Here is an 11,687-nt window from a genome sequence, read left to right as displayed (position 1 = left end):
GAAGTTTATAACGTACTGCCGTACAATTAAAAAATCATATTTGTTCGACAAAAATGATCTTTTCACCCTCAATTCTTATTTTTACAAGGGTAACAGGACCCTAAATATTATTGTGAAATTTGTCCTGAGTACGCTGATACCCCATATGTGGGTGTAAATGACTATTTGGGCGCATGGCAGAGCTCGGAAGGGAAGCAGCGCCATTTGACGTTTTTGGCTGGAATTGAGATCGGACACCATGTCGCGTTTGGAATGCCCCTGATGTACCAAAACAGTGGAAACCACCCACAAATGACACCATTTTGGAAACTAGAGCCCCCAAGGAACTTATCTAGATGTGTGGTGAGCACTTTGAACCCCAAAGGGCTTCACAGAAGTTTATAATGCCCGGGTGTGAAAATAAAAAAATCGTATTTTTTCTACAAACATGATCTTTTAATCACAATTTTTTTTATTTTCCCAACGGTACCAGGAGAAATTGGACCCCAAAAGTTGTTGTCCAATTTGTCCTGAATACACTGATACCCCATATGTGGGAGAAAACTACTGTATGGGCACACGTCGGGGCTCGGAAGGGAAGTAGTGACGTTTTGGAATGCAGACTTTGATGGAATGGTCTGCGGGTGTCATGTTGCGTTTGGAAAGCCCCTGATGTACCTAAACAGTGGAAACCTTCCACAAATGACCCCATTTTGTTAACTAAACCCCCTAAGGAACTTATTTAGATGTGTGGTGAGCACATTGAACCCAAGTGCTTCACAGAAGTTTATCAATAATAGGTATGAAGATGGTGCGCACTCAACGTCTAGGGTAAAGTAGGTGCTGGTGAATTAGACCACTGGAGTCTTGTACAAATAAAAGAATGATTCACCGCACTCAACACACTGATCGTATGCAAAAAACTCATTTATTTATTGAATGTGTCCAATCCATCAAAAAAAGGAGAAGGATGTGCCCAAGCAGAATTCAAGAAATGTACAAACAAAAATACCCGATGCTTCGATCCTCCCGGATCTTTTTCATGGGGTATACTAAAACAAAAGGATATACATAAAACAAAGTGAATAAAAACATATACACAAAATATACATATCACGCGTGGATAGGCATTCATGAATGTATAAACATGATGGAGATATGAAATTTTTTTATATAGATGAACAAAAATGTATAGTCATAGATAGAAGCCTAATGCATCGCTGAAGCATAATTTTAAAGACATTTATATAATACGTTAGGTATTCAAGATACAGATGTTCAAAGCTAGCAATAGGAGATTCAGAGACCAGAGACCATGGATTTACCTCGATTTAATTAATAACGGACCTAGGGCACTCGGAGAGGATACACGTCCCCTCAAGGTAACTGAAGAGAATATACATGGAAAAATGTAAGTTATTTCATCATTATATGGTATAGAAAAAAAAAAGATCTAGTCCAGTAAGAATATATATGTCCTATACCTGGAAAATTCATAGAAAATAGCTTCGACTGATATCGTCTAGTTAATGTAATGAAAATACAAAGGATAGAAATAGATTCCCACTAAATGAAGAAGGAGATATGCAGTATCCATTAGTATGACATTAAAGAGGATAGAAAGGTTAATGTAAAGGTATGTAATATACCTTAAGGTGTGTAGATTCTGACTTGAGGCCATAATTTGGAAGTTTCCACCTGAGGTAGATAATGTTTAGCCAGAAATTGCCATATAGGAATTCCAACCTGTGAAATGGGTGCCACATATTACCAAAAGTAAGGAAGGGGGGGGGGGTTTAGGGATGCCAGTACTGAAGTGCAATAGGCGGTGCATAAAAATAACATGAATTACCTGAGGTAGTTAATGTTTGGCTTGAGGCTACAGTGGCCGTAACTTGGGAATTTCAACCTGCAGGGTAAGCGGCACAGAAAGGAAAAAGTGTAATGATGCCCGCATGAAGGTGTACTGGATAATGAATGTAAAGTGTGGATTACCTGTGGCAGATAGGATTTAACCTGAGGCAGATAGGATCTAGCCTGAGATTGCAGTGGCCGTCATGAAAGAACTCCCACCTGTGAAGTGAGTGGCACATAGTAAGAACAATGGTGCCGATAATCCGGTGCAATGTAATGTATGTTCATCTGTTAGGAGTTACCTGGGGGATTCTGAGCAAGAGAAACGGGGCATGCAGGTGGCGCACCTGCGCCCTACCTTGTGGCAGATGAGAGGCTGACATGGTTTGCAATGATAAAATAGATATGACAGGCTCAAACCCCAACTTAGGTGCTCTGGGAAAAAACAAGACTAAAGTATAGGAGTAACCCCGGCACACTAATAACATGAAAGTAAAGTCTTCTCAACGACAGTCTTTAATTGTTGTTATTTTATTGATTGTGAAAAAAAGGGTGGTGTTACAATCCTTTTAAAACCAAAAATCTAGTGATAGGTGATACATAAGGTGGGGACAGTGTCATACATCCTTTGTGAAGGTGTGTATGGATCTATAATGATGTGAGGCCAGTGAGTATGTATTGTGGTGTGATACGGTGAACATGTGAGAGGTTGAACAGAGGAATAGAGTGAAGGTGTAAGGAGTTGAAAAGCATGAAAGTGTAGGTAGTGTTGAGAAAGGGCATTAGGGGACAGTGAAGTGGAGTGGGAATAAAAGTGAGGTCATCTAAGGAGGCAGTGTGTAAGGGGTGCTCTTGGAAATGTTAAGGCATAAGGTATAAATACCTAGATCCTTGGTTTTGAGGTGTGTGTATAAGTGGTATAGGTTTGCCTTTGTAATCCAGCTGCTGGAACGGTACCTATAGTAACCACTGAGAAAGGGTATAGGTTAAGGAATAGCAAGGTATATAGAAAGAAAAGATATAAAAGAAAGTTTTAGGGGTCACATACCGATGTGTAGGGTCAGCACGTGACTCCCGTCCTAAGGACAAAAAAGCAGGTCAATAAGCTGAGATGGAGAAAGGAAACCCAGTCTATGAAGACTGTAGGGCACCATTACCTTGTGTCCTAAATCTAGTCAGGTGTGGAGGAGGCCGGAAGTGCATGTGGCTTAGTGCAGTGATGTTAAATACTGTCAAGCACTTCCTGATTGGGTGGGGAAGGGGCGGGAATGGGGGGAAGGGCCATCGCCATCTTAGTGAGGTAAAAAATGTCTGAATGAATGTACTGAGCATGTGCAGGGCGGGGATAGAGAATGAGCATGTTTTGACTTGACAGGAAGTGATGGTGGCAGTCGCCATCTTGGTGAGGTCAAAAAATGTCAGAATGAATGTACTGAGCATGTGCAGGGCGGGGATAGAGAATGAACATGTTTTGACTTGACAGGAAGTGAGGTTGGCAGTCGCCATCTTGGTGAGGTCAAAAATGTCAGAATGAATGTACTGAGCAGGTGCGAGCCATCCAGGAAGTGAAGTAAAAAAGGGAGGGTTGTGAGGAAATGTCACATGCATACAGGCGGCCATTTTAACGGTGGGACTGTGCTGAATTCATGCACGGTGATAATTTCAGTGCTGGTTGTGCCTATCAGGTTTCAGAGAAACTTCCTTTTCCTGCCTAAAAACAAAGAAAGGTAATTAGAGCAAGGTTTACATACAAAGAGTAAAATGGCGTTCATATTAACACACTTATGTCAGAAATATCTCCTATAAACCAAAAAACGTTGTGTAGGAAAAGAACTTATTTGGTAGTGATTTTAAACTCCTGATGAAAAACAAAACTAATTCACTATGAAGTGGAATTTAGAAGGGATTAATAATACATTTCAGATTCTCTATTGAGACCGTGTGGATGGAGGGTATTTAGGTGATATATCCAATACGCTTCACGCTCTTTGAGCGTTTGGATTCTATTACCCCCTCGTCTGGGTACAGGGATTTGTTCGATAACCTGAAATTTCAGTTGGCTTACAGAGTGTCTATTTTCCACAAAATGGGCAGGAATTGGTAAAAGTGTGTTCTCACACCGGATGGTTGATTTATGTTTGGAGATGCGGTCTTTCACATGCTGGGTGGTTTCCCCAACGTATCCTAGGCCGCATGGGCATTTGATTAAATAGACGACAAAATTTGAGTTGCAGGTAAAATAGCCATTGATCTTGTACCGTTTGCCAGACCTCGGATGGGTGAATGAATCGCCTTTACTAACATTCGTGCATTGTGCGCAACCCAAACAAGGGAAGGTTCCGTTGCGCACCGTGCTAAATGTCTTCTGCCTGAATGTCTTGAAGTGGGAGCCCACGTCGGCTCTAACCAAAGTGTTTTTTAGGTTCTGAACCCGCTTATGGCAGATGAGAGGAGGATTTTGGAAATTTTCAATCCCCGGGTAAGCCTTTTCTAGTAGGGGCCAGTGTTCAAGGACTGCTTTTTTGATCAGAGGAGAGAACGGGTGATAGGTGTTGATGAACTTAACCCTATTCTCTACATCACAGTCACGTTGGGTAATTCTGGTTTGTTGTTCAGCGTTAATTTTGGGGTATCCTCTTGTTTGAAACTTTTCAGTCATCTCGTCATGTCTCATTTGCCTGATATCAGGTGTTGAGACTATGCGGTCAATTCTGTCATGTTGGGATTTAGGTAGAGCTATCTTTACGTGTCTTGGGTGACAACTGGACCAGTGTAGTAGACTATTACGGTCTGTAGATTTGACGTAAAGGTCACTTGTAAGGGTGCCAGAGTCAGTTTTAGAGATCATGGTGTCAAGGAAACTGACAGACTGTGTGTTGGAATGTGAGGTAAAGGTTAGGTTCGGTATACTCTGGTTGAGGTCATGTACAAAATCTGTGAGGCTATTGGTGTCACCTGTCCATACACAAAAGATGTCGTCTATGTATCTGAGCCAGGTAAGAGCATGTTTTCTATATAGATGATGTGTGTATACAAAGTCAGCCTCAAATTTACACATGAAGATGTTAGCGTACGGGGGGGCTACATTCGCCCCCACCGCAGTACCCCATGCCTGAAGGTAGAATTGGTCCTCAAAGAGGAAATAGTTGTTGTTGAGGACCAATTTGAGTGTATCGGTACAGAACAATTTCTGGGGTTCGCTAAGAGAGGATTGTAAATCTAGGAACCATCTGACAGCCTCGATGCCAAGATCGTGATCTATACTAGTATATAGGCTGTTGACGTCTAGGCTGGCTAATAAACAAAAGGAAGGAATGTCATGGAGGGTTCTAACGTGGTTCAGAAAATCACCGGTGTCTTTGAGATAAGATGGAATTTTTGGTACTAGTGGAGTGAAGATCTTTTCCAAGGTTATTGACAGGGGTGAGAGGATAGAGTCGGTAGATGCCACTATGGGTCTACCGGGGGGCTTTTCCAAATTTTTATGTATTTTGGGGAGTATATAAATGACTGGAGTTATGGGACTTTGTTTGTGCAAATACTCTGCCAGTTTAGAATCAATTGTACCCAAATTTAAGTGGAAGTTGATCAAATTGTCTATCTTTCTCTCTATGGAGTAGATAGGATTCGTGGGGATGGGTCTGTATGTCGTGACGTCAGAGAGTTGTCTCTGGATTTCAGACAGATAGTATTTCTTATCCAGTACTACAATGGAGCCACCTTTATCAGCAGGCTTTATGACAATGTCCTTGTTGTTTTTAAGACTTTTCAGTGCTAATGATTCTTCTCTATTAAGGTTATGCTTAAGGTGGTATTTACCATGTTTGATTTCATCTATATACTTATCCACAGAAGCATTAACAAGTGAAATATACGTCTCGACAGGATGATAGAGGCGAGGTGGTTGAAACGTGCTCGGGATCTTGAGTCCGAGATCTTTAAGAATAAACGTCTCTTGGGTGCTGGTTCCCGAGGAGAAAGGTACCTGGTTGGTGTTTATGTCTCCGCCATCTTTGTCAAAATGTACCTTAAGTCTCAAAGAGCGGTAAAAACGATTTAACTCTTGGTGTACGAGGAACGGATCAAAGGAGGGAGTGGGACAGAATGAGAGGCCCCTCTGGAGAACTCAGATCTCGGCAGGTGAGAGACAATAGGTAGAGATGTTGAAGACAAGATTGTTCTTACCTGAGATCGAGTATTGGGGCGTGTATCCCTCTGGGGGTCCTCGTCTGTTTTTTCTTCTTCCTCCTCGTCTTCAACTGTGTTTGGAGGTGCCGGGGGTTTCTTGCGCGGGTCGAAAAAAGACTTGGGCGGTTTCCCACCGCGTCCTCCTCTGCCGCCTCGTCCAACTTGACCACCATCCGAACCTGAAGAACCTGATGAGCCATATCGGTTTCTGTAGGGGGGACCATCTGGAAGTGTGGTATACCGCCATCTATAGACCTGGTTTTTGAGATAGTCGTCCTGGTCTCTCAGAAACTTGTTCTTTTTTCGTGTTTTCAGTTCATTGGTGTAGTCTTGTAGAGTTTTGTTGGCTCTTGCCTTAAGGCTAGCGAAATCTGTTGGAGAAAGGGTGTTAGTCAACTGATTTTCGATAGCAGCAACCTGATCTTTCACCTTCTGTATATTCTCCTGGAGAAATTTGATGGTCAACACCATTAAATCTATAGAGCACTTATTTAGAATATTTTCAAAAAGTTGACAATATTCCTCATTGTCACTGAAGAGGGTTGGTCGTAACGAGACCCTAAGTCCCCTCGGAATCCGCTGTGCCTTCGTGTATTGAGCTAAAGTATACGCATGCAATTCAAAAGATGAAAGTTTCTTCAATTCCTTTTCATAATCCCTCGATTTCACCTCACGGGTAGGGATATTCAGGAAATTGTCAGTTTCTCTGACCGTAGAAAGAATACTAGATCTTTCTTCTTCGTTGAAGGAGAAGACACCGAAGGAGGCCATGAAAAATTGAGAAAATATGGTTTAGAGGGGGAGACAACTGTCTAAAATAGATCAAATATAAAATAGATATGACAGGCTCAAACCCCAACTTAGGTGCTCTGGGAAAAAACAAGACTAAAGTATAGGAGTAACCCCGGCACACTAATAACATGAAAGTAAAGTCTTCTCAACGACAGTCTTTAATTGTTGTGATTTTATTGATTGTGAAAAAAAGGGTGGTGATTGTAACACCACCCTTTTTTTCACAATCAATAAAATCACAACAATTAAAGACTGTCGTTGAGAAGACTTTACTTTCATGTTATTAGTGTGCCGGGGTTACTCCTATACTTTATGGTTTGCAATGAGGCCGGTTTTAAATAAGGCGCTGAATACCGCCCGGACCGAAAGTGCGTCACCACCGGACCGGAAGTGACTCAGCGTTGTGAAAGAAAGACAGCACGCATGTGTGGGGATGATCAGGGTTAGGGAGGGGCACGTCTGTATGATAGGGGAGGCTCTAATCATCAAGCAGCATATGTAGCAAGGCGTGATTGCACAAAGGAGGAAGAAAGTTGTTGTATACATGAAGCGTCGCCATGGGGAAGGGGGCGTGGCTTAAGGGAAGGAAAACAAGGGGATTTATTGTATTGAGGACAGGCAGGCCTAGTGGCAAACTAGAGAAAAAGTGTGTCAATGAGAATTAAGTCTCAATGGAGAGAAAATAATGTAGGGGAACTGAAAAAAGGGGGAATTATTGATAATATAATCAAAACAAGTATAATGGAAAAAATACAAATAAAAATTAAAAGATAAAAAATAATAAAGGAGAAAATATATAATATGTAGTACTCATGGCTCAAAATTAAAAAATGGAAAATTAATAATAAAAGATAAAGAGAAAAAATAATGAAAAAATATTAGGAAAAAATTGAAATGAAACAATAAAATAATAAAAGGATAATAAAAAATAATAAATGGTAAAAAATAAAAAATATATAAAGAAAAAAGGGGGGAGAAAAAATTATTTTTTGAAGATTATTGCGCACTTACCAATTATTGTAGAAAATCATCGTGTCTGAAAATAATGAGTAATAATAGATTAATCATACAAGCCAGTTGATTTCTCTGTTTAGGCCTTTAGGTGCCAACGTGTCCAATTTATGAATCCAGAAAGTTTCCCTCTGCTTTAAGAGTTGTATATGGTTACCACCTCATCTAGGTTTAGGTACTTGTTCCAGTACCTGATATTTGAGTTGTGCCACTGTGTGTTTGTGTTTAATAAAATGATCCGGAATGGGTAGCCATGTTTTACTACACCTAATTGTAGATTTATGGCTAGCAATTCTGTCCTTCACATGCTGTGTTGTCTCACCCACGCAGAGTAGGCCACAGGGGCACTTAATGACATAGATTATGAAATTGGAGTCACAAGTATAGAATCCTCGTATGGGAAAGGATTTACCCGCACGTGGGTGAGCAACTGTATCAGATTTTATGATGTTTGAGCAGGAGGCACAACTAAGACAGGGGAAAGTGCCCTTGCGATGTGTGACTAATTGGCGTTGTGTTGATGTTGGTAGTTTATTCCCAATGTCTGCCCGAACTAATTTATCCTTAATGTTAGGGGGCGCCTGCTACACATATGGACTGGTGTTATGAATGAGTCACCATAGGAGGCAAAAACAGAAATGCTAGCTAAGTCCAGAAAACCAGAGCAGTTGGCAGCTATCGGATTGCAGACCCCTGATCCTATCACAACAACTAACAGTAGCCGTGGGGGGTTCCTACGCTGCCCTAGACCCCTCGATCACAGCCGGAGAATTAAATAAGCCTAAAGAAAGAAAGGGGAAATCTAAACTGCCCCAGAGCAGACCCCAAAGCAATAGGCAGCCCCAAACATATAATGACGGTGAAGCAAGATGAAAACACTAACACAGACAGAAAGATAGACTGAGCAAAGACGGGGCCCAAACTACCTAGATAGGAAAGGACAGGAAGGATGCTGTCTGCAATCCGTGAAAAACCCTATGAAAATCAGAGCCAACAGACTGACAGTGAAAAAGGCCCTGAAGACGCTAGGCTTCAAAAAAGCTATGTCAGTACTCAGGAATATTCTGAAGACAGAGCAACCGGCAAAAGGAGATTCAGCTCATCCTAGCAGGGAATGGCAGAATCCAGAAAAGCAAGGAAAACAAAAACAAAACATAAATGCAAACAGGCAAAGCAGAAAACTTAGCTTTAGGGAAGCAGGAATCAGACTGGTGTCCTTGAAGTCCACAGAGAAATCACCCGCAGGGCAGAAGGGCGTCGGCAGCCTTATATCCAGTCAGTGACTCCACTCAGCCAGTCATCCTGATTAGGCTCAGGTGCCTGATAATCAGGCTCATTACCTTCCTTTACCAGAATAGGGAGTTCACCAGACCTCAGTGACGAAGGGGAAAATGAACTCACAACAGTACCTCCCCCTTGAGGAGGGGTCACCGAACCCTCAACCACGCCACCAGGGCGATCAGGGTGAGCCCGATGAAAGGCACGCACCAATCTTTTGGCATGAATATCAGAGGCAGAGACCCAGGAATTATCCTCCTGACCATAACCCTTCCACTTAACCAAATACTGGAGTCTCCGTCTAGCCAGACGGGAATCCAGTATTTTCTCTACCTCATATTCCATGTTACCTTCAACCAATACAGGGTATGGAGGTGCCACCCCAGGAACAACTGGTTCAACAAACCTCTTCAACAAGGACTTATGGAACACATTATGGATTTTAAATGTGACAGGAAGAGCCAAACGAAAAGAGACCGGATAAATAATCTCCAAAATCTTGTAAGGTCCAATAAATCTAGGCTTAAACTTAGGAGAAGCCACCTTCATAGCAATATTTCTTGAAGATAACCACACCATATCACCAATCTTAAACTGGGGACCAATGGTCCTATGTCCTATGTCGATTGGAAAACCGCTTGGCCTTTTCCTGGGAGAGAGATAACTTATCCACCACTTTGTCCCAGATCTGGTGCATTCTCTCCACCACAGTGTCAACACCTGGGCAGGCAGAAGGCTCCACCTGCCCTGAAGAAAATCGAGGATGAAACCCAAAGTTACAAAAAAAAGGTGACATCAAAGTGGCAGAACTAGCTCTATTATTTAAAGCAAATTCGGCCAAGGGCAAAAATGAAACCCAATCATCCTGATCAGCGGAAATAAAACATCTCAAATATGACTCCAAGGTCTGGTTTGTTCTCTCTGTCTGCCCATTGGTCTGAGGGTGAAAAGCAGAGGAGAAGGACAACTGAATTCCCAGCTTGGAACAGAAAGTCCTCCAAAATCTAGACACAAACTGAACTCCTCTGTCAGATACAATGTTCTCAGGAATCCCGTGCAAGAGAATCACCTGTTGCAAAAACAGGGGCACCAACTCAGAGGAAGATGGCAACTTAGGGAGTGGTACAAGATGAACCATCTTAGAGAACCTATCACAAATCACCCAAATAACAGTCATTCTTTGAGAGACCGGAATATCAGAGATGAAATCCATTGAAATGTGGGTCCATGGCCTCCTGGGGACCGGCAAAGGCATCAACAACCCACTAGAGCGAGAACAAGATTTAGACCGGGAGCAAGTCCCACAGGACTGCACAAAATTCCTGACATCATATGACAAGGTGGGCCACCAAAAAGAGCAACTCACCAGATCTCTAGTACCAAAAATACCTGTATGACCAGCCAATGCAGAGCAATGAACTTCAGACATCACTCTCTTCTTCCACTGGTCAGGAACATACAACTTTCCACTGGGACAACGCTCAGGTTTGTCCTCCTGGAACTCTTGCAGAGCAAGTCTCAAATCGGGCGAGACGGCAGAAAGAACTACCCCTTCGCCTAAGATGGTAGCAGGCTTGGTCACCACAGGAGAATCAGCAAAGAAACTCCTAGAGAGGGCATCTGCCTTGACATTCTTAGTTCCAGGAAGAAAAGAGACCACAAAATCAAAACGTGTAAAAAACAAGGCCCACCTAGCCTGTCTAGGGTTCAAGCGTTTAGCCGACTCTAAGTAAATCAAATTCTTGTGGTCAGTGAGGACCACAACTTGATGTTTAGCTCCCTCCAACCAATGTCTCCACTCCTCAAATGCCCATTTCATGGCCAACAGTTCCCGATTCCCCACATCATAGTTACGTTCAGATGGAGAGAACTTTCGGGAAAAGAAAGCACAGGGATTCATTTTAGATGTTACAGGATCCTTTTGGGACAAAACAGCTCCTGCACCAATCTCAGAAGCATCCACCTCTACCTGGAACGGGAGTGAGACATCCGGTTGCCGCAAAACCGGGGCGGAGGTAAATCTTCGCTTCAGCTCCTGAAAGGAAGCAACAGCCTCCGGAGACCAATTCAACACATCAGCACCCTTCTTAGTCAGATCAGTCAATGGCTTGGCAATACTAGAAAATTTTGCTATAAATTTCCGATAAAAATTAGCAAAACCCAAAAACTTTTGGAGGGCCTTCAAAGAAGTGGGCTGAACCCAATCATAAATGGCCTGTTCCTTGGCCGGGTCCATTTCAATAGTTGACGGAGACAAAATAAATCCCAAAAATGAAATCCTCTGTTCTCCAAAAAGGCATTTCGATCCTTTGACATACAGGGAATTCTCCCTCAAGATCCGGAACACAGTCCGAATATGTTCCACATTAGACTCCCAATCCTTGGAGAAGATCAAAATATCATCCAGATAGATAATCAAAAATTTATCGACAAAGTCTCGGAAAATATCGTTCATGAAGCACTGGAAGACAAAAGGGGCATTAGTGAGCCCAAAAGGCATCACCAGGTACTCAAAATGTCCCTCCGGAGTATTAAACGCCGTCTTCCATTCATCCCCCTGCTTAATGCGGATAAGATTATACGCC

General features: G+C 42.4%; 1 protein-coding gene across 1 annotated transcript; it reads right to left on the bottom strand.

Moving 5' to 3' along the window:
- Positions 1-888: 888 nt before the first annotated feature.
- On the bottom strand, positions 889-6,576 carry LOC141100002 (uncharacterized). The gene is made up of 10 exons (XM_073588166.1): positions 6,019-6,576; positions 3,381-3,544; positions 2,991-3,273; positions 2,882-2,912; positions 1,975-2,052; positions 1,832-1,888; positions 1,629-1,725; positions 1,464-1,545; positions 1,305-1,365; positions 889-1,031 (listed from the first exon to the last, which is right to left on the bottom strand). Exons 3-10 carry the CDS (start codon positions 3,271-3,273, stop codon positions 908-910), a joined length of 813 nt encoding a protein of 270 aa, XP_073444267.1. The 5' UTR covers positions 3,381-3,544; positions 6,019-6,576; the 3' UTR covers positions 889-907.
- Between the last annotated feature and the right edge of the window lie 5,111 nt (positions 6,577-11,687).

Source organism: Dendrobates tinctorius, unplaced genomic scaffold (genome assembly GCF_039654945.1).
Source record: "Dendrobates tinctorius isolate UK_male_01 unplaced genomic scaffold, ASM3965494v1 ptg000103l, whole genome shotgun sequence".
In the NCBI taxonomy this organism is placed as follows: Eukaryota; Metazoa; Chordata; class Amphibia; order Anura; family Dendrobatidae; genus Dendrobates; species Dendrobates tinctorius.
This window is presented reverse-complemented; position numbering and strand designations above follow the sequence as displayed.

Bases quoted from the DNA above. Each gene is read 5' to 3' on its own strand.
- LOC141100002 (XM_073588166.1), bottom strand. From the start codon at position 3,273: ATGCTCAGTACATTCATTCTGACATTTTTTGACCTCACCAAGATGGCG. The intron at 1,546-1,628 runs GTATATTACATA...TTCTTCATTTAG, and splicing joins CAGAATCTACACACCTTAAG to TGGGAATCTATTTCTATCCT. The intron at 1,032-1,304 runs GTAAATCCATGG...CTTTTGTTTTAG, and splicing joins CCGTTATTAATTAAATCGAG to TATACCCCATGAAAAAGATC.